The sequence below is a fragment of the Pagrus major genome, chromosome 13 (assembly GCF_040436345.1).
Source record: "Pagrus major chromosome 13, Pma_NU_1.0".
Lineage (NCBI taxonomy): Eukaryota > Metazoa > Chordata > Actinopteri > Spariformes > Sparidae > Pagrus > Pagrus major.
Genome location: NC_133227.1, coordinates 20,080,650 through 20,103,550, shown reverse-complemented (window position 1 = coordinate 20,103,550; position 22,901 = coordinate 20,080,650). Strand labels below are relative to the sequence as shown.

General features: G+C 40.8%; 1 protein-coding gene across 1 annotated transcript in view; it reads right to left on the bottom strand.

Moving 5' to 3' along the window:
• Nucleotides 1-221: 221 nt before the first annotated feature.
• Nucleotides 222-22,901, bottom strand: part of nsg2 (neuronal vesicle trafficking associated 2) — a 42,544-nt gene continuing 19,864 nt past the window's right edge. Inside the window, exons 4-5 of the mRNA XM_073480082.1 lie at nucleotides 3,824-3,934; nucleotides 222-422 (exon numbers count right to left, since the gene is read on the bottom strand). Coding sequence (XP_073336183.1) covers nucleotides 222-422; nucleotides 3,824-3,934 — 312 coding nt within the window. The remainder of the gene's footprint in view (nucleotides 423-3,823; nucleotides 3,935-22,901) is intronic.

The following is a 22,901-nucleotide window of genomic DNA, read 5'->3' as shown; positions in this document are numbered from 1 at the left end:
GAATATGATCTAGCATGTGCTTGTGTGGTTTAATGTCTGCATGCATGTTTTCACTCTACATTGGCATTATATATGTAGCTGTTGTGTTTATGTGCGTCTCTTTTTGTCTATATTTCTACATATTCACCTACTTGTTCTTGTGTATCTGCCTGTGTCAGTATGTCTTCATGTCTGCGTGTGTCTGTACGTGGTTTACAACACCCTTGAACCGCTCGGCCAGCTCAGTGGCCCTCGCCGCTCGGGGGCTTCGCGTCGTGCTGCTGCTGCCCCCCCGCCCCTCCAGGCAGCCAGGGGGAGACAGAGTGCGAGGTGGTCTGCTTGGCCATGCTGTAGTGGCTGATCACTGTGTAGAAACGGCCCCTCGAGTTGGCGTCCTGGGCGGCGTAGTAAGCCTCCAGAGAGGCTGGGATACATCGCTTGTGCTGAGGAGAAAGAGAACAGAGAGGTTCAGAACACTGAGCAGTTAATTCATTGTTAAAAGTTTTTTTTATTTCAGATTTTAGCCAGCCAGCCAACCTTAGATTAGTCAGCCAAAGTCTGTTTAGCCTGATAGAGAAGTATCTGCTGCCATACCAGCAGCCGACAGAGCAGCTTCATTCCTCGATTCCTCGATTCATGCTCCACATTCCACCATATAAAATATTTTTTTGTTTTTGTATTTCTTTTTCTGTGATGTAGCTACAAACTCAATTTTGTTTTGCAACTCTGATGTTGTTACATGATAAATAAATGAATTTTGTAACCTTGTAATGTAGTGGAGTAGCAGAGCGTTAGCAGGATAGCTAGGAGAATAATAGCAATTTTATGTAGGCCAGTGAAAAAATAGTGGACTATATAGTGAGCTTGCCATTTCGTACTGCTACCCGAAAGTGTAGTGGGAATTATTATCTTCTATATAGTTGACTCATCCCACAATGCATCATAAAAAGTAGTGCAGTAGTACAACTGATAATCACTAGCCAAGCATTATATAACATCATGCATTGCGCTGGGGTGCAATTTTCATTTGACAGATGAGCTCACTACACACTCCTCTATATAAAACTCCCTAGGTAGTAAGTAGTGAATGAGTGGGTGATTTCGGACACTACTATGGATTTAGGTCACTCAGCAGATTGAAGAAATTGCTCCTCACCAAGCTAAATATGTTCTGAATGTACAGCTGGGTAAAACAGCGTGCAGAGCCAGAGCAGTTTCACATCTAACTCCGTGAATTAAGGGTTTATTTCAAAGAAACTGACAGTTTTGGTGAGTGTTATTTGGCTTCTGTTGAGTTGAATGAAGTGTGTTTTATGAAAGGTAAAATTACAGTTTTTCTCAGTGGAGTCTGGTAGCTTTGAAGAAAGGGGGATTGCCTATGAGCCCATTTGTTTTGGTCTGAGATGCTGGTGCTCCAGTGCGACACCTTCAGGGTAGGACAAAATAAAATCGACTGCACCGTTTCATAGAGCTGACGGATTTGAGTAAAATCTTACTGCAATTTTTCTGAATAATTCTGAATTTAGACATTTAAAAGTGCCATGTTCAAGAAGCTGACGTTAAAATTAGCCTCACAGACTTAGACTGCTGCTTGTGTTTGAAAACATACTCATTTATATTTAGCTAAAAGTATATCGCACATTTACATTGAATAAAACATAACACTTGTTTTTACTGTTTTTGACTGTCTCACAAAAAAATGTAGAAAATGAAATATGGCTTGATTAGCTTTGATTAGAAGAACTGTGTTTATTGTCAGGGGAAAATCTGCTCGCCAACTGAAAAAACATCCAAAAGTCATACTTGTATATTTCCCAGTTTTTTATCAGAGAGGATAGGGAACAGATAAGAGAAGCTATTTTGCATTACTGAAGCTAAAAGTACAGCTCTCTTACGAGGGAGAGTGGGCTCATAATACCGCATGGAGTGCATGCTTATATTACTGCATTTTGCTCCCGTATAGCATTAAAATGTGCTTAAGTGTGCAATGCATACATTAACAGCCCTGTGTGCAGTTGCGTTGTGCATGTGCCATAGTGTGTTTTTCTATCGACACATTTGCACCTGGCGAACGTGCATGTGACACTTCTAATAATACCTCTGCAGACTGCAGTCAGAGAGCCCCTGCAGAGGCTGTGGGCCTGAAACTAGATTTATTCCACCTAAAAGACCAGATTCGTCCAGAGACACAGACTTCCAAGGTGACCTCACACAAACTGCTACGAAACTTATAAGTGCAGTGCAGTGGAAATCTATAAGTACCTGGGAGGAGAGGATGTCTGCATCCACCTCCTGGAAAAAGATTTAACACTGATACTGTGCACGTCAGGGCAGCAGATTGTCGGATAAGGATGGACGACCTCAGCCATATGGATCAGGAGTTAGTGATCATAATGTGGTAATTATTGTAAAATAGGCAGTAAGTCTAATTTTCATTTAATAGCCGACACAGTTAATTACATATCTCAATGTCTTTCTTTGGCTTGGAGAAAAAAAAGCTTGAAATTACACTTGATTACACTCGTCATAACAAAATCACTGATATCATTCATTGATGATTGCCAGTCTAATAAGCCTCGTTAGCCTCCTCCTGTAAGATGACCTCAGACATTAGTAAAAGTAGGACGGGAGTATTTTATTTTTTCCCTCTCCCATAGGAGACTGGGCAGTGCACTCACCTTTAATTCTTTATTTAGAGCAGAGGGGAAGAAGAGAGGGAGATAGTGAAGGGCAAACAGTCTTGTGTAAGGACTCTTAGGAAGAGAGAATATACGACTCCAGTTGGAATAATTAATTAATAGAGGAGTCGTTTGACATTTTGTGAAACACGCTTACTTATTTCGAGAAGATTGGTACACTCTCATATCTGTCCACTCTGAAGCCACAGCTAGGGTTGGGCTGATTTAAACATTTTCAAACTGTTTTTTACCCATCCTTAGTTACAGCCAGCAGTAGGTTAGCGTAGCACAGCATAAAGACTGGAAACAGGGGGGAACAGCTAGCCTGGCTCTGTCCAAAGGGATAACTGGGTGTTATGTGCTGGACTAGTTCTCACCTCTCTAATAATCAAATCTAATAATGGACTTGATAATAATTTATTGATAATAAATGGATAAAAAGAAAGCAAATAAATGTTCAGTACGGAGCAGCTAGTGGAACAAATCAGTCTGGAGCCATGTAGGTGGATTTTGTCTCAGTTTCCAATCTTTGCGCCAAACTCATTTCAGCTAACTGCTATCTTCTGACTGTCGCTTCATATTCAAAGGACAGTTAAGAGAGTTGTTCTCATCTCACTCTTTGCCAGAAATATTAAGTGTAACACTAGTTGTGAGTGCTGTATGTATGTGTGCTTCTATTGCCTGTAATGTGAGTTTGATTGCTCTTGTATAGTTGTATGTGCTTATACTTAATTATTATCTCAGTTTCTTCACTTAAATGTTCTTATTTCTGTCCATGTGCTGTTAAAACACCCAAATTTCCCCTCTGTGGCATCAGATGGGATTATCTTATCTGATCTCATCTTTAATTAATTTCTCAAGCAAAAGTGCCAAGAGTCTCAAACGTTCTGCTTTTCTCCATTTTTATCAGTATAAATTGAATGTTATTTTTGTGAACTGACAATGTAACCAATGAAGTTGTGGTGGGCATTTTTACCTATTTTTCGATATTTTGACGATTAATCAAATCAAAGACCTATACAAATAAAATATCAATAATGAAAACCTCCTGTGAAGGCTAATCTTAAACCCACTTCACATTTGAGCTGCCCTGTTCACCTCCTGACTATCTCTTGGGCTGAGTGATGGGTGTGTAAAATGAAATATAGGCCAATTATTGGTCTTACCTTATAAATGAATCCATCTGGGCAGGCGTGGTCGTAGGTGAAGGCTTTATAAACCACCAGGAACACGATGCAGGCGAGAAAGGCCAGGGCCAGGATGATCAGAATCGTCACCTGGAGGGAGGACAAAAACACTGGTCAGTGTGTGTGTGTCTGTGTGTGTGTGTGTGTGTGTGTGCCAGAGCAATAAAGAAGGACTGTGAATATGTGGTTTATATACGAGAGACAGGGTTAGGGTTATACAGTGAGAAAGATGGAGTGTGTGCACTGGTGTGTGTGTGTAGTCATAATAAATGGGACAGTGAGATGCTGCTGACTGAGGTCAATGGCTCCTCAAGGCAAGGTGTTCCTGTTGAGCTACGTGATGAATGACTCAGGTTGCGACACTGTGTATGGATAAATATAAGACATCAAGTCGGTGACGTTAATCAGGAGAACATGTGGATGATTTGCTGTGTTCTTTCTGTGTGCTGCGTTTTTTGTGTTGCTACAGAATTTATCTCTAAATATGCATTTTCAGCACACAGACCTTTGCCCTTTCAGCATTACAGACACAGCAGACCTCCCTGCTCTTTATGCAAATAAACACCAGGACGAACACAAACTGCTTTTTACACAAAGAGAGAAATATCCTCATGCATAACATTTACCGAATTAACAAAAAGGCTTATATAATTAAGAATTTGTTGTGGCAGAGTTTCACAAAGTTTATGAAGTTTCTCCCAACGCAACAACTCACAAAATTGAGCGTTTTTTTCAGGGAGTCTGGGGATTTTCACAAAAAAGGTTGTCTCTATTGGGTACTATTTAGTTTTTGTAAAATTTAACATGTTTACTGTCAATAAAATTTTGTCTTCTTTCCTTAGTTTTAAACATAAATGGTGAAATTTCTTGAATCGGTGTGTTCAAACAGCTACTACATGTTTGCAGGCAAGACGAACTTCAGAAACCGAAGCAGACAGGCTGGTAAAACTGCAGAATTTACAAGAAGGTGTGAATGAATTTAAATTTGTCGTAGCCGTTTCACAAACTTACACCTGTTCTTGAAGCCGTCCACTTGTGATTGGATCACTCAGGATGCATGTAGAAACATGGTGTGAACACCAGGACACTGAAAAACTAAAACTGAAGGTGCTAAATGGTCATTATTCATTCTGTTATTTACACCTGTATTTTTTTCCCCCAATTGTGAAATGCCGAAGGGCCGATTTTATATATGAACTTCTAACAAGGTTTCTTAACTCCACATTAATTTACATATGTCCTGCAACACTTACAGAACAAAGCTCAGTCAATCTAACGCTGTATTGTCTCGGCTTACACTCAATCTTCTTTTAATCCTCAAAGTTATACCTCCTGTTATGTTTTAACAAATGCACAGTACATGAAGAGCAGCTGGGCGTCCGGCTCAAGGACTTGTGAGAAACTGATTGTGTTATCATTTGACGAAAATTGAATTTTGCACGTCTCAACAATGCAACTACACTGAATATCAAATTTGATTCTTTTATCTGGGATTTAACCACACTGACTGGTGAAAATTTAAAGGGTAACTCCACCAATTTTACATATAATGTGTGTTTACAAGTCTTGGTGAGTTCTACTGCATATGTGGCAAAAAAGTAGTATGAAGCCTTTTGTAGCTCCTGAGGAAGCTGCATGTAATTTGGTAAGTTGCCACCAGTGATGTCGCTAAATGGCTAAGGTGCATTGTGGGTAATGTAGGCGCCAGGTTTTCAAAAGGAAGAAGAAAGCGTGGAGTAAAAAAGTCCAACAGTGTTATAGGAGGGCAATTTCAGACCAGACTGATTTTCAAAAACCTGGTGCCTGCATTACCCACAATGCAATTTAGCCATTGAGTGACATCACTGGAGGCAATTTATCAGATTACTTGCAGCTTCCTCTGGAGCCACAAAAGGCTTTATTCTACTTTTTTCACATATACAGTTGTACTCCCCAAGACCTGTAAACACACATTAATGTGTACAATTGGTGTAGTTACCCTTTAATGGAATTTAATTTGAGCAGTATCTTGTTTTTGAATCAGCCTCATGAATCAATCAGCATCCTTCCTGCGCTGAATGTCGGTGCACTCAAGTCAGCAACAGAAATCAATTAGCGCTTCATCTACTTTCTGAATGTCTCCAGCCATTCACAGTGAGCAGCAGAGGGCAGAATAAAGCTCGGAGGCGACAAACAAATTTATGAATCGCATTTTTCTGAAACCTCGAGCAGCTCTGAGGTGTTCAAGTGTGCAAAAGGAGAAAAACTGGAACATATTAAAATGTTCCGGTCAGTTTTTTACAACAAGCGACTGTGAAATGTTATCAGGATTTGCTTGGACAGAATCAAAATGCATCTGTAGTGTGAGAAAAGCTTAATAGCAGCAGAAAAGCAGAGCTAATCTAAAATGATGGAAATAACACATTTATTTTGCCGTGCTGATGCAAATACGAACGCCTCTGTGTAGTTTGAGGTGTGAAATATTCATTTCCCTGGCAGGCTAGACAATGTCGTAGTAAAGCAGATTAACATATAAAAGGATTTGTTTCCTCCTACTTTATAGTTGACACCCTGATTGGCTGCTTTTGACTGAGCATTTAATTAGAATTATGCAAAACAAGTGTAGCGGTGTTATAAAATGCTACTGTCTGCTAAGTCATAAATGCTGTGTGGTGCATGCGTCTGTTTTTCCCCCCACATGCTCAAAATTAAAATGTTGTCATGAAAAAGTCAGATTTATCCCAGCGGGCAAAAACAAAATGCAACCTTCCTTAATGGATGAATATTCCTAATGTCCTGCTTCCATTTCTAGAACGACATTAAAGCCATTCCCGATTTACTGCTCTCTATATGATCTGTCACAGGGATGTCGGAGCAATTACACATGGGTGTGATCATTAGTCTCCATCAGCATTGTGTGGGTGGACAGGGACACGCAAGCTAAGTGACTGTTTACTCGGTGTCAACTGGGGGACACGACTCTTAGCCTTGGTTGCCGCTGACACTCACCGTAAATTACATCTCCCACATCACACACAGCGATGCATTAAAAGGACGCATTTAAAGTCACGGCGACCCGCCTTTAGGAGCGGCGACAGACGTCGAATGACTGATTAAGACCCACCCTGACCCCCTTTTTGAATAGCGATGCGCATGAAACGGCTTATTAAGAGAAGGGATTACTTTAAAGCTCCTCGTATCATGGAGCGAGCAGTTAGTGTTTTATGCATGCGGAGACCCAACTTTGCTTGGACACTTTGAAACATGAAACGGAGACTTAAGTCTCTAAACACTTAAGAGATTTGCGCTTTTGCTCAACTAAACTGCTGGCATTTGAATTATTTGTCAACGCAGCCTAGACACGAAATTCTTCCTCATGACATTCACTAAAATACACTCATCATGGGAGGTGAACTGATCACACACAGCATTAATAAATGGTAAATTTATAGTTAATTAAACTTTATTTAGTAGTTATCAGACTGTTATCAAACAATGAAATGCTTTATACACCAGTGATTGGGCAATTATTCATTGTTAAGTTGCAACTGTCTATAAACCTTTTAATTCAAAGTTTAATTAGCTGACCGAAAAGCTAATACAGACGACAGGCTAGTATACAACAGAGAAATAGACCGTGACAGGTTCAATGACTGGTCTAAATGTAGGATATTTCCCTTAATTCACAAAGCAACTGCGAAATTATTAAAGCGGAAGAAATTACTGAGCCGTGCAGTCCATATTCAGCAATATACATTTGTAATCAAACTGCACTTTAAATGAAATAATAATGTTAATAATACAAGAGCATGGTTCTACATCTGAAATTCAGCAGCTTATTTATTGAAATAAGCGTTTCATACATATCATCAGACCCTTTAATGATGCTCAAAATGACAGATTAGTAGTCTTAACCCGGGCATGAATAGTACAGTCTACATACATTAACGCTCGATTAATCTTTCACTGTAGATTCAACAGAAGAGCCGCAGCAGCCGGAGCAACGGTTCAGAAACACACCCCGACCTTTGTAATAGAAACGATCGCTTTAGAAATCCCTGTTGATGCAGAAGCGACCATGTGGTGTATAAATCCATTAAAAATCTATCCTGACCTTTCTCCATTATTCATAATCTAGCTGAACTCCGCAGTAAACCATAGGAGGTCTTCCTACAGCTTGTGGATGAAGACTACCTCCACGCATGAAGTGGATTCATACGTTTATCTGCCTGTATCTCCTGGCCTGATGCCATATTCATTTATGACAAGATAATGCTCTTATTTATCCGATCAGCTGAATCTGTGCCAAGGCTGTGGTCATGTTAATAGCAGAGAAAAAGAGAAATATAGTAGAATACAATAAATAAAAGAATAGTGCTTATTTAGTCGACACAAGGCTATATCTTCCAGCGTGGTAGCCTCCCCCGCACACATCAACATCATCCTGTTTCCTGTGGAATACAGTCGATATGGCTGTTCTGTCATTAGCGCTCCAGTATGTGCCATCCTACACCACTATCACCTCCGCCACAACCATCATCCTGTTCGCTGTGCAGCACAGATAACAGGCAGACGTTTGTTTTTCTTGGACGCAGGTAGGTGCACAGCATGCTGCTGTAATTTGGACTAAAAGCAACGTGTCCTTAACAAGGACCAGCTCCATCAGTGAAGACTGGGCTGACTGCATGTGCTCTAATAGCCTCCAACCAGGGCCAGTAAACGTTTCAGTTCGAATGGATAATAAAAACTGTTCTGGTTGGATTTAAATCTGCACTGAGCAAAGGTTTTTATTCAGAGAAACATTTTACCAGCATCGAGGTCCTCCTGCGTTTCACACCGTTTGTCCACATGAGTTCTCTGTCCTGATTGGATAAAGTGGGCAGGGATACCAGAACATTTCTTTCTGGAGGGGAAGTAGAGACATGGGCTACTGACCAAGCACTCTATAACTGTGTTTACTGTTGGAATATGGAGATATTTAACACTTATTTTAATAAAAATGTATCGCTTACAGCAGCTTTAAAGATAAGTATAAGTATTTTGACAGATACTACAGTCACGATTTGGTTCATGATTAGTGGGAATGATCATTTTTGCATCACAATTCATGACGATGTGACATTTGTTAATGACTGATTTGTTTTTTTACCTCTGGAGAAAAAGATTTGTGGGCTGGGACATCTCTGCAGCACATTCATTATAATGCTGTTTGTCACGCATTTTAGCTTTATCAAAACACTGCAGCTTCTTGCAATCTGAATATTGCATGTGGTCATATTGTGATTTCGATCACATTTCAATTAATCTGAATCCTTAATCTAAACAAGATTAGTTTCTTGGTTAATGGATGAATAGTTTGGGCTAAAATGCCAGAAATAGTCAAGCGTGATTGTCGTGTTTTTCTTGCAGACGAAAGCTAACGTCGTCTGCTTGTTCTGTCTAATCAACGTCAGAAAACGAATGTAACTTTGAACGCTTTATTTCTCGAACGGTCCTGATATCTAATCAATTTTCATTCACTGAAATGAATAGCAGCTAATCTTTACAAGGGAGAAGTTGGAACTGGCCAACTGGAAAACAAACATTGAAGTGACTAACAAAATTGCCGGCGACTATTCTTCTGTTGTATAACTTTAATATTCTTCATATTTTGATGCACATGCTGCATATACCGTGTCTGTTGTTTTTCCTCCGTCACAGAGTCCTATCAGTGAAACAACAACACGTGCGTGCACCTGCCGACAGTCGTGTATTACGGAGGAAAAACAAACAATCAAACCAGATTATAAAAGATCCAGTAGGATTGTTCCTCTGTTCTCCAGCTTCCTCATCTCTGCCTGCAGATTAAGCATCCACAGTCTACCTATTGTTTATGTTTACCTCCATCCTTCATAACACACACACACAAACACCACCTGCTTGTTTTCCCTAAAAAAATGCCTCTGGATGGTAGAAAATAACTGATTCATGAGGCTGATTTTTTCCACAAAATCCACTTCCCTTTAATTATTCATGGCAGCGAAGTGCATCATAAGTTCAAAGGCGGTTTCCTAAGTGGATATGCTTCTTCACACCCTATTTCACCGGAGTTCAACATACGATTTCGCTCCCCCCCTTTTTTTTTAACACCACGTTATGTTCGAATGCAACACGCCGCCCACACTCTTACTGCTGGAACTTGATGAGCCATATGGGGTTGCAGAGCAGACACCTCCTCGCATTCACTCGAGGAAAAAAAAAAGGGGAGAATGTGTAAGTGAGGAAAAAGGGGAAGGTGGGTGTGACAGGAGAGAAAAAATGATGCTGATAAAAGCAGATAACAGAGTGACAGAAGGGAGCAAAGTGAGAAATAAAAGGAGGCGATGACAGAGACAATAAAGCAGCGAGCGGAAGGCAGACAGAGAGCGAGCGATAGAGATCAAGGGGCAGATGCAGGATCTCGTTCCCTCTCGTGGAGACAGACAGACAGGCAGGCAGGCAGACAGACAGACAGACAGACAGACAGAGAGGCAGAAAGGCAGCAAACACAATGGGATATCAGTTGATGCATCAATCAATACCCCACTAAAGGAGGCACACACAACTATTTTTCATTCATCTTCCTTTTTACCCCCCTGACACCGCCTGAATAGCGGCACAAAGGCGACTCCGTCCCTCTGGTTTTTAAAGATTATCATCTGCTCCGTCTACACTGAAGCCTCGCGCTGACATGCCGAGCTACATGCATTAAAAAGAGCTATTAATATCAAATGAGAAAAGTTCTAATATTAAATATATTTTATCTCGGCTGTAATAATCTGTAATGCCTTGAGGGCGGTTTGTTGATTAATGAAATTAATGAACTTGGCGACAGGGTGAGCCAGCGCGGGGAGAAAGTCTCATCAGAAAACACAGAGAGGCTTAAAGGTCACCGGTCAGATCGCTGCAAAAGCCATTATATGTCCAGCAGACTCAACGTCCAGCCGTAAAGGATCATTTAACCATCAAACGTTTACCCATCAATTCTCTCTATTATAAAAACATTTGTGCTCAAGTTAATTAAGCGGCGACACCATTAAAGGGGCTCTGTGGAACTTCTGTGTTGCGCCGGAAGCCGTTTTTTTAGTTTCTGTTAGCGACTAGATTTCTAAACTAACGTTAGCTGCTGTTGCTGTCTGTCAGAGGCACTGAGATGAGGCACATCCATTGGACTGTGGCAGAAAATACAACCTCCACAAAGAAATCCACAGTCCAGCAGCATTAAACAACTCAAACAGATGTCCACAGGCTCGTATAGCCAACCGAGAAAGACGTGGAAGTTCTTATTTTTCACATCACGTTACGATCCACTCACAAACAACAAAACATACAACAGTCAACAGTCTAAAGGGCTGCAAAAACAGGCAGAAAAAGTCATAGAAGAAATCGCAAGAATGTATTATAATGTATTAATAAGAGAAAAATGGTGAAATTAACCGTTTTACCTGGTTTGCATTTGACCTTCGCTTTTCTGCACACAGTTTTCCTGTTTGATTAGAAATTATTACCAAAAAATAACGTGAGTAATCTGATATTCAAACTGTTGGCTTGTTTACAGTCTGTCTGATCACCTGAACGAGTGAGTGTCTTTCTCAAGGACACAGCTTTTTAAGGCTGACTGAATTGAAGTTGACTAAATTGAATGAATTATCATTTAACAGTTGGCAGCACATTAGAATCAGTTTGGACAACAAGGAATGTAATTTCGAGTTTTCGTTGGCTCGCAGTGTCCTTGGCTGTAAGAGTATTCAAGATTCAAGACTAATTTAATTTTCTCGTGGGAGATTTGTCTTGGATAAAAGGCTGCCACATAAAAATACATATCATATCATATCATAGTAGGAAAGGCCATCCTTCATTTCATTATTATTTTGAGATCTTTTTTTGTTTTTGTTTTTCCCATACTGGAGGTTAGGTTGAGTACGACAGCAAAACATCAGCCTTCACATACATTTTTAATGCTTGACATTGATCATTTTAACCTATACAAGCACGGCACTCTTGTTTATCAGTGTTTAATATGACAATCATCAACTACCTGACAGAAAAAAGCTCTTTTCAGCCCTCCAGTCTTGAGAGTCTCCCTTCCTTTCACATGGGAAAGACAACTATCAAAAACAAAAAACAAACCATTCAATCTATTATTCACATCTGTACTTTTTCCTACTGTGACATGTCAAAATGTCTTCTGTGAAAAGGGCCAATTTATCAAATAAGAATGGAAAACATTCTCTGCTTACATCTTGAAGATTTGCAGCTTTTCTCTCTCTCTCTTTTTTATAAGATTGCAAATTGCATATCTGCAGGGTTCAGACGGCTGGACCAGACAAAACAAGTCATTTGAATACATCACCATGGGAGTCTGGCAACTTTTGACTTGTGGTGTGTGGGCATTGTTTTGTTTTTTTAAACCGCTTTCCTACGGAGCAAACAGCAGATAATGAATATATGTGTTGCAGCCATAAAGTCAGACATAAAATTAAAAAAAATCCATTCCCTCTGAGACCAAACAACCGAGCCTCGAGTGTAGATGGAAATGTGTCCTGCTGAAGTGTCTAATCGAGGCACGGAGCCCTCACCTATTCATCACATGTAGAGAGGCGTTGAAGTCAGGGATCAGCTAGCTACATAAAAATGTAAATGAAATATTCTCTTATCATCTTAAGGCACTTTTGTAATGATGAAATTAATGAGGTGGGTGATAGCATACCTGTTAGGGAAACTTCAACCGATAACGGAAAAGGTCACGGGTTTGATCCCTGTGTGTCCTTGAGCAAAACGTGGAGCTACTCTGTCACTGTACATGGAATATAAATGATTTTAAAGTCAAGCGCTAAAGCAAGGACAAGACAGAAGTGACCATTTGGGCTCCAGAAGATATTTCTTAAACCTTATGTTTTCCCCGTGGTGGAAGAGGTATTCAGTCCCTTTGAGAAAACATAACAACGGTAGAAAATATGACATCACAGCTCATCAAAAGAGGACCCAAACACAGATACAGAGGCAGCAGGTTGAACGACAAAAAAGCAAGCTTTAATGATGAGGTGATATCCAAAATGCAAACACCAGGAGCCGCAAGAGAACAAAGCGGGAACACACGAGGATCTGAGATCAGGCACAGGAAGACAAGAGGGGCAGGAGAAACAGATGAACCAATAAAGAGTGAGAGGAAAACAGGCTTAAATACAGAGGAATAATTAACTAATGGAGCACAGGTGTACACAGACAGAGAGCGGGAAAAAGACAAAGACAGGAAGTGGAAAGGATAACAAGAATAAGGATATAATCTACAAAGTAAAACAAGGAAATGAAGCAAGCTGATACTCCAAACCATGACAACTCAGACGTATTACAGTTAAAATGTCCGCTATGACTGATATATTCATATATTACATTACAAGATAAAGACTGGTGCATAAATAAGGATTCAACTGCTGTAACGTCTCTGACCGGAGCTTGTTTTACATTTCTGTAGTGGTTCACAACCTATTGTAGAGGCCAAGCCCCCGTTCTAAGGGGTCACAAGACAAATCTGAGGGGTCGTGAGATGATAAATGAGATAGACAAGAAGAAGTTCTGCTACATGACTTCACTGCATAATCTGGCCTCTTTCAGCCTCGTAAAATGACTTCAAAAAGCCATCATAAGAAGATTAGACGGTAAATCTCAACCCAATCGCCAGAATAAATGTTAGCCGAGTATATTTCTGCACAACCACTGATAAGTTTAAAGTTAATGTTTCTGTGTGGAGCGACTTTACGTTTGTTTAGGTTGAATTTTATTTTTCTCTCTTGTCATATCGCTGTGCTTATGTTCCGGTTAGCTTTAGGCACACTTGGTTAGGATGAGGAAAATGTCACGTTTTAGTTTAAAATACCTGTTTTTGGTCGCCGTGAAAACACCTGGAGATCATCCGCCTTCCTGTGACAAATAGTCGGCAAACAGCTGGAAATGTCCCCACATTTGGTACAAATGTCAACCTCAGACATATCTGTGGTTTGCTGAAACGTTAACGTTATATCCTGGCGACTGGGATGCCTTTTACAATATATCATCTTTTATAGGCTTAATATATGTTTTGCTCGTATATAGTCTAAATCTGAACAGTATCTATTAACTGTAGCTGTTACATAAATGTACAATACTTCCCTCTGAAATAGTACCAGGAAATAATGCCTCTTTAAAAGTGTACTTGCAGACACTAGCATGATGCCACAGTCCAAGAGAAAATCATGTTTCTTAGACTGAGATAAATTTCTGCGGTATGTCTTCTTCCTCCGAAAGCATCTCAGTGCAAAGTTCTCTCTTTTTTTTTTCGTGGAACAAAGTGAAGTCTCAGAGCAGTGATCTTTGGGGAGCAAGCTACCTCCGAGCGGAGTATCTGAGACGGGGCAGGGGGATGTCAAGGAGACTGTGTACAGGGGGATTTGGGCTCTTGAGGACTGGCTTTCCGGTTGAGACAAGCGCGGCTACAGTAGTGTGGCAACAAAGCACAAACACTCCGCTGTCGACATGCATCGTGTCTCGGATGGAAACACAAACTGTTAAAATGCCAACCTGAGATAACACAAGATTTTCCTCTCAGGTCAGCTGAGGTCTGCACACAGGAGCACGGCTCCCTCTGAGCTTTTTGCAGGAGGTTCTGTGAGGTTTCGTCTGGTGAGGTCAACAAGCGGCATTGTTCAATATTTCCCAGAAACAATGAACAGAACAAGAGGCTTAGTGGACTCTGTGCAGTGCCCATGCTGTTTTTGTTTGTGTGTGAGGAGATTTCATTATAGATCTACCATTTTATATAAAGGTCACTCGGATGCAATGAAGAGAACAACTCATTCAGGTGGTGTGTACGTTGACAACAGCAGTCTTGGATCACTGAACGCAACCCCACAAACTGTCGGCCGGTTTGAGAGGCATGGTTAATGTTCACATTTCTAATGGTCCCAGAACAAATCATTTTTTGATGATTCTGAATAGGTTTAAGTTAAGCAAGACATGTTGACGGATGAGTTGAAGTCTTCAATGTAATTTTTTATCTTCATGGTTTTCCAGATTTTATCCAAATCATTTTTTGCGAGCTCTCCTACTCTGATCTGTGGTTTCCAACGGCCCGCTTACATGACAATGGTTTTTGTATTAAATATGTCATGTAAAATATGTCTACAGTTTTTTTCCTATATTGGTATCACTTGTGGGCACTTATACGTATAGATGCCTTCTTTTTTCAATATTTTTCTGATAAACTTTCATAGAAATTCAATATATGTTGTTTTTTTTCTTTTTGTAATTTATGGTTTTATGAATGAATAACTGTAACTGAATATACCGAACCAAAGATATCCTTCAATCTTCCCTTTGTCAAGGCATGATTGTGCTGCTTCCAATAGATGTGTAGGACTTGAAAATGAGTGAAAAATTTGTCCACAGTGACTAAAAATGTGACAAGAGCAAAAAAAAACACAAAAAAACGCCCAGACACTGCTTCTAATTCAGAGGGCTGACACCAGACTTCATTATGTTCGAACTTTTATGCTGTACATACAGAAAAGAAATACAGAAATGCACAAAGAGAAAGACTAAAATCTGTCTGGTGTGAATAAATACAACCTCCCTCTCCCTTTCTGAGCACATCCAGAGGTGAATGAGTTTCAAACACTTTGTACTTGAATGTCCTCTGCAGCCTCCTCCATAAAAGCGCAGCAAGAGTTGCTGAATTTTTCTTTTCACCGGGTTGGCAATTGCACTGACTTGCAGGAACACAGTGAGGGCTCTGTGCACTAAAAGGAAGAAATACCAGCCAGAGACGAATTGCAGGACTTTTAAGTCCAAACATCACACATGTAACGACTTCATTTTACTTCAAAACAATCTTTTTTTTTTATCATCTCAAACCACGGGATCACATCCATATTAGCCGATTCGACTGGTGAAAATCAAACGTTTCCGATGTAATCGCGGCGGATCAGACTGCTCTGACGCCTAATTTGGAGACGAGAGATTTAAATCCTGCACGCTATAAGATAACGTGCGAGACTCCGTAGTGACTTGGCCTATTTTTCAGCGGCGCGGGCTTCTTACAATCAAAAAAAAACATTTTTCATGGGAAAGTTAGGATGATAATCGGCCTTCACATCATGTATTGTGTTTCCAGCTTTAGTGAAGATCAGGCCTTCTCTCAGGAATAATGCTTTTCAGAAATGTCTGGGGGGCTACATGAGGCTAATGTACAATGAGGGGCTGTGACCGTACTGTCATAATAAAGGTGTCTTCTGTGTATTTAGATAGTGTAAGCTTGAATTTTAACTCCCTCTGCTGTTTTGTAGAAATGTGATTAAATAGCATCAAAAGTCTTTCTCTTTCCCGTGCACACGCTCCGGCAGCTCAGCAGCGAGTGAGACGATGCGTGTTCAGCAGGAGATAGATGCTAATTATGCTAATGTATCCCAATTAAGGATGGTCTCTATAGAGACAAAACTTCAAAGGTTTTGTCGGAGCACGCTGTCATATTGGTTAGAGACGCCGCCCGGAGGAGAACGTGCTCTCGGGGCACAGACTCTAAGTCAAATAGCAGGTGGGTGAAATGATAGAAGCGAGAAAAATGCATAAACAGGAGCCAAATGAATAAACATCAAACGTGCTGCGACCCCGCGAAACCCGTTCCAACGACATGGAACCCGATCGGTTCGAAGGCTACAGTATACTCTCGCACCTGGCCTGAGGAAACAGACGATATCCAATCAATAAAGACGACAAATCTGAATGGATAACGCGAACACACGAGCGCACACACGCAAACACACGCAAACAGACACTCATTATGAATCAGTAATACGTCTCCGAGGAGACACTAAACATCTGGATAAGATTTGCTAATCAGCTCGTACTCTGCGAGATGAAGATGTTGCAAGAGAGGAGATATTATTAATGGTGGGACCCGCCTCTCAACACACACACACACGCACACACACACACACACACACACACAGAGTACACTTAGCACACCTCTAAACAGTTGTTTACATCACAAGACAAGGTTCATTACTCTAATGTATCCCCAGCTCTCAGTCTCCTGGGCATTCTTTATGTTCCTGCATATGTAGACAGCTGTGTGTGTGTGTGCGTGTGTGTTTGTGTGTGTCTGTGAGTAATGTGCTGTGTTGCTGCAGGTTAGCATGTCATGTTGATGGATGACTTGAAATTCGAGTCTTCTCCAATTTATTAATTTGATTTTCGTGGTTTTCCTGAACCACATTTCATCCAAATCATTTTTTGTGAGCTCTCCTACAGCGACCTGAAACACTGACCTTTGGTTCATTCACATGACAACGGCATTTTGGGAAACTGAAAGCGCAAACTTTTGAAAGCGGGTTTCCAGAGGTTAATCTTTTTGAAAATGCCACCCTTACCGTCAGATTTTTTTAAAACGCAAAGGACGAACTTTTCTGTTTTTAGCAAAACTGTTGTCATGTAAGCCTAACTGTGTGATTCCACCGGGCACGTGTTAGCTGGCATGTGCGACACTGTTTTGTTCTGTCCACCAAGCAGCTTTGTTTCCCACTGGGAGCGTTTTAGGGCCGCAGCGTCACGCCGGCCTGATGTTGCTCAGATTGGGTTTATTTAGTAATTTCTCCTTGATTTTTGTGCTTCTACTGTGTAGAGTAGGCTACGTAATGAAACTGTTTCGTCATTTGTCTGTTTTAAGTGTGTTTATATTGTTAATATTTCCGACAACATTGTTGTACTTTGTATCCCAAGTCTGCACGGGGTGTTTTATTTTGAAAAAAGACCCGATGCACTACGCTGTTCCACTGTTCTCACTTTCAGCCTGGCTCGATCTGCTCTGCGCAGACGTGTCTGCGGTCCGCTTCTGTCAAAAACAGACTCGCTTCTGGGACGCTGCTAAAACGTGGAAACACAAGCATCATCTAGAACGGCCGGGATCAGCTCCAGTGGCAATATCGCCACCGTAACACAACTGAGAAGGGCCCGATGGAGATTGAAGAAGCTTCCATTAATCGGCTGCCGATCGTTATCGGCCGATATTCATTCTGTAAATAGTTTGGTTTCGATTAAGGACCAACAGAGACGACAATGAGAAGTTTTTTTCTACACAGTGCTAAAATGCCGTAGGGTACTGCAGGGCTTGAGACTAAGTGTCCTATCGCCTCCCAGTAAGGAGTGGAAAAAATATTAATACTGAAATTTTCCCACGTAAAATGTCCATCTATCTCCTCAGCCGCAAACGACTTACTGGCAGCACCTGCTGTTACAACAGAATAATCCCAAGAGGAAGGTGTTGAGAGGAAAAATCAAAGAAACCAGAGTTGAGCAGACTGATAAGAAGGATTTTTCTACTTGAGTGAGCAGATGGGAAGATTTTGGAGAGCTATATCATTCAGTGGGGAGTAAGGAGTGTGACCGTTTGATGTCCAGAACATGTCGTTTTATCAGCATTTTTTTCCTACATATAGATGGAGAAGACGATCAATGATACTAATAGCAAATAAAAGAAGTGACACTGCTGCTGTCTGGACCGCGAACACAGCATGAGTGACACAGAGATAGGGGGATCGATAGCGAGGACAAATGTTAAAGTGAGAGGAAACAACAGAGGAGTGAGAAGTGGAGGGTCAGACTGGCCATCCGCAGTCTGTCTGTCTCCTAATTGCTCCCAGGGCTCAGCTTGTCAGAGCAACAGCAGCAAAGTGAGGAAGGACTCTGGCTGAGGACACTCACTCACTTTCTGCCTTCACTTTTTATCGTTTTGGAGACATCAAAGCGTGGCTTTTTCTCAGGGCTCCACTTCTATTGATGCAGAATGAACAGATATTTACTGGCCACATGAGATGCAGCTGCAGGAGTTAGTTTCTTTGAGTCTTATCAGTCTTAAATTGATCACATCTGCACAGGGCTTTAATTAAAAGATTACATTTCAGGGATGAAACTAAAGGTAACAACATGTCCTCCGAATTAAAACCGTTGCTGCAAAATAAAACATTTTCCAATCTGACAGTGCCATGGTTAAAGTTTGGTTTGGCTACGGATAATGAAGCATGGTTTTAACCTCACCTGACCGGTTTTCATTTATTTGTCTTCTATCAAAGGCACTTTTGTGATCTAATAAAAACCTGATTGGCTCCAGGTATGCTTTTAGTGGTGCTTTTAAAAGAAAAACTGGAAAGAGAGCACACGCGACTCAGATTAGCAGCAGTCTGCATTAATCACAAAAAATCATTTAAATATTTAAAAGAAAATCCCCTATCTTGCAATTTTTAAAAAAAACTTTGAATATTGCTTGATCAGCACCAGACACTAATTACTTTTTCCTCGGGTGATGGCCTAATTTTCCACCAAATTTTCCTGAAATATGCTTAAAAGTTTCCGAAATATCCGGCTGGCTGTGAAAACAAAAGACGTGGATGATAATTATGTTCACAGGCAGTTTTAAACCAAAAGAAGGTGTGATTTGATTAGATCCCCTCACTACAAGACCTGGTGGGCCGTTACCACTCCTGCTCTGAGATGAGGTGGATTTTTAAAGCAAATCAGCCTGCATTTGAATATGTGCGCCAAGAGATTTAATGCTGTCAGACTGTTTTGCCATCAGTCAGGCTCAGAAATGCTTTATAGCCTTGGCAAACGCCTGACAACTGACTTATTGAGTCCAACAATAGAGTTTGGATGCAGCCGCCACTGTATCATCATATAAAAAAAAACACAGGATTGTCAGTCTTTGACTTTCTTTAATCACAATTTAGTTTTTTTTCTTTGCCTAAAAGGAACAGTTCACCCAAAAAATAAAAATTCACTCATTATCTACTCGCCCCCCATGCTGATGGAGAGTTAGGTGAAGTTTTGTAGTCAACAAAACATTTCTGGAGCTTCACAGCAGAAGAAGTGTTGCAGTACTTTCACACCTTGTCTACACATACACAGGTATTTTTAAAAATGCATTTTCGTCCTCCAGTTTAAAAAAAATTCCAGTCCACACCAACGGTACAGGTTTTACGGTCGAGGGGAAAATTTCGACAAAGTCGCAACCGTAGCACACACCCTGTCTGAAGTGGCTGCACAAGTGAGTAAATAGCAATGTTTGAAACCAATTTTGGTTCTTGCGGCTTTGCAGAGACATGGATTACACCAGACGCGCTGTTTAGAGCCAGTTCATGTTTAATTTTGGTTGTTTTGTTGCTTTCTAAAACAAGTTCCCATCTACCTCAGTTGTTTAGGCGAATGATGCGACACTGTTGTGCTGTGAAGAAATGTTTTGTGGACTAAGAAACATCGCCTGACTCTCCGTCAGCATGGTGGTGAATAGATGATGACAGAATTTACTTTAAACTTTGCGCTGAAACAGATTTGTGACAAACATACTTTATTCAAGTCTCCCTCATATGCTGAATGGGTACGAGAGATGATTTATGTTTATGTATTCACATCTGCTGATATTGATAAACAGACAGTGATTGACTTCTGCTGTCCTTTGAGGTGCTGCCTGATACGGGATCTGAAAAAAGGGGTAGAGCAGAACGGGAGCCATCTGGACTCATTACAGGTATCACTCACACAGCAGCGACGTCTGTCTCCGTTGTGTCTGATAGACAGTATCAGGTCCTGAAGATTGCGTGTCTGTCTGTATGTCCAGCCTGTCTCATTGTCTGTCTGTGTGTCTCGTATGGCAGCTGACACAGGGGGACCTCTTTGCAGTGACAAATGACTCAGAATCGAGTCGGCACTGAGGCTTTTGGGACGACGGACTGACCTAACCAGGACTGTGTTTGTGGTTCAGTGGAGCGTGAAGACACACGTACGGGACCATCCAGCTGTACGCTGGTTTTGATTTTTTCGATATTCAGCCTGTTAACAGCATCCTCTCCATCTCTGTTTCACGCTGATAACTGATTATCTCGCCCATACGAAGCCAATACCACCATCATATAAGGATGAGGCCAAAACTGAACTGATTGATAATTTAACTAGCTCTAGGATCTGGGGATCACATCTGGCTCGTTCATTTTATCAGAGGCCAATTTTTGAACAATAAGATGTCTGTGACTATCGGCCAATAGGAGCTGGCACGGCTCTAACAGGAACTGTGAGTGTGTGTTAGAAGTGTTGTAAAACGCTTCCCAGAGCTGAGTTTGATGAGAGAGTGCGAACGTGCCGCCACCGATTGTTGGCCTGTTACGACACGATGGAGAGAAAGAGAAGAAGGAGAAGAGGGTGGCAAAATAAAAGCCTGTGAGCTGGACAGATGATGAGAGGAAGAGAAGGCAGGGGAGGGAAGGAATACGTGTCTATAGATGATAAGTACCCAGTACGGTTGCCAGGTTGAATCCCTGAACAGGTTAAAAAAAAAAACCTTGGTTACCAATTACTTTCGAGCTGCCTTTGGGCAAAACCACAGCTGCTGAGCTGCAGATAATAATACTGCAAGACGATTACTGCATTCAAGTCAGCTCAGGACTTTCAAATTTGTTCAATATGTGAAAAAAAGTATAGCCCACGGGCATGTACACCTTAGGTTGACTGTCCATAAATGTAGTCATGTAAATGCATCTTCTATAGAGTATTACTGAGGGATCCGCCAGAAGTTCATAGAGGTGTAAATACTTTTCACACTCCCGTAAGGAAAACGCATTTGTTTGTTTTTTTGGATGAACATTTTCTGACTAAATCCTCTGAGGTCTTTTGATTGCAGCTCATATCCACTGTTATGTGAGTGTATGAGGATAACCTCGAGCAAAAGGCGTAAAAGGTCTCGATTTTGTCTATATTTTGCGTCTGATGGCAAAAGAAAAGAGATATCTCAGTAACTTCTGGATGGATTGTCATGGAATTTCTTACAGACATTTATGGTCCCCAGGGGGGTGAATCTTAATGACTTTGGTGATGCTCTGACTATTTGCCCATTTTCTACCATTATTGAACCGGTCCTGTTCTTGTTCAAGCACCTAATTTTTAACCTTTTGGAGCATTTCTGTCAAAAATAAGTTGGGTTAGAACCTGAAAAGTTGGTTTCTCAGTTGGGACCAAAAAATAGTAGGTGTTTGTTGCAGGTGCAAATCAAAGTCGGCATGTTATCTCTAATTCTAATTTCCCTATCTTTTCTCTAATTAGTTAGTGATAGCAAGTGAACCCGCTGAGAGCAAACAAAGGTCACTCAGCGAAGATAGACTCTTCTCTCTTCTGGCGCCTCAGTGGTGGAACGAACTCCCGACCAATGTCAGGACAGCAGAGTCACTTGCCATCTTCCGCAAAAGACTCAAGACTCACTTGTTCAGACTTCACTTGTATGTTCTTATCCTTAGCACTTAAATCATAGCACCAAGGTACTTAAGGCATCCTTAATAAGTCTGCTAAAATGCGTCTGCTAAATGCCCTAAATGTAAATGTAAATGTAACTCACTAAACTAACCTGCTATTAATCAGCATGTTAGCATTGCTATTATTATTTAGCATGCTGACGTTATCATATAGCTCAAAGTATAACCTCACAAAGTCTGGAACAAGCCTCTGAAGTAAAGTAATTTTGAATTTTATATTTGATTATTAATTAGATTATTCATTATTAATTAAATGAAAATCTAATTAAAATCAATTGTGTAAAACATGTGTAAACTGGGTGCTTAAAGGTGCAACTTCGAAGAATTTCAGTTAAAAACATAATGTACACAAATAACAGTTTTGACATTACAAAGTTTATGTATTGTATTGCAGCGATATCCATTGAAGTTAGCATGCTTACCAGCTAACCCCGGACCGTCCGGGTTCAGAACTCCTTTGCTACCCTGGTGCTCCGAGCTCCCAGTCCAGACCGCAAGATGCACAGCTAACAAAGTTGACTAGCTAACGGCAGCTACAGATAGCAGTTACTCTGGTGATATGCTGCCCCCTGTTGGTTTTAAGTATGAATTCCATACTTGTCTGAATTTTACATATCGCACCTTTAAAGTAGCATTTGAAGCACAAATGGTCAGTAATTTGACTGTTAATGTTTTTGTAACTTCACTAGAGGGACTTTGTTGGTTAATCAGCAGCTTATTCATATTTCATTCACACT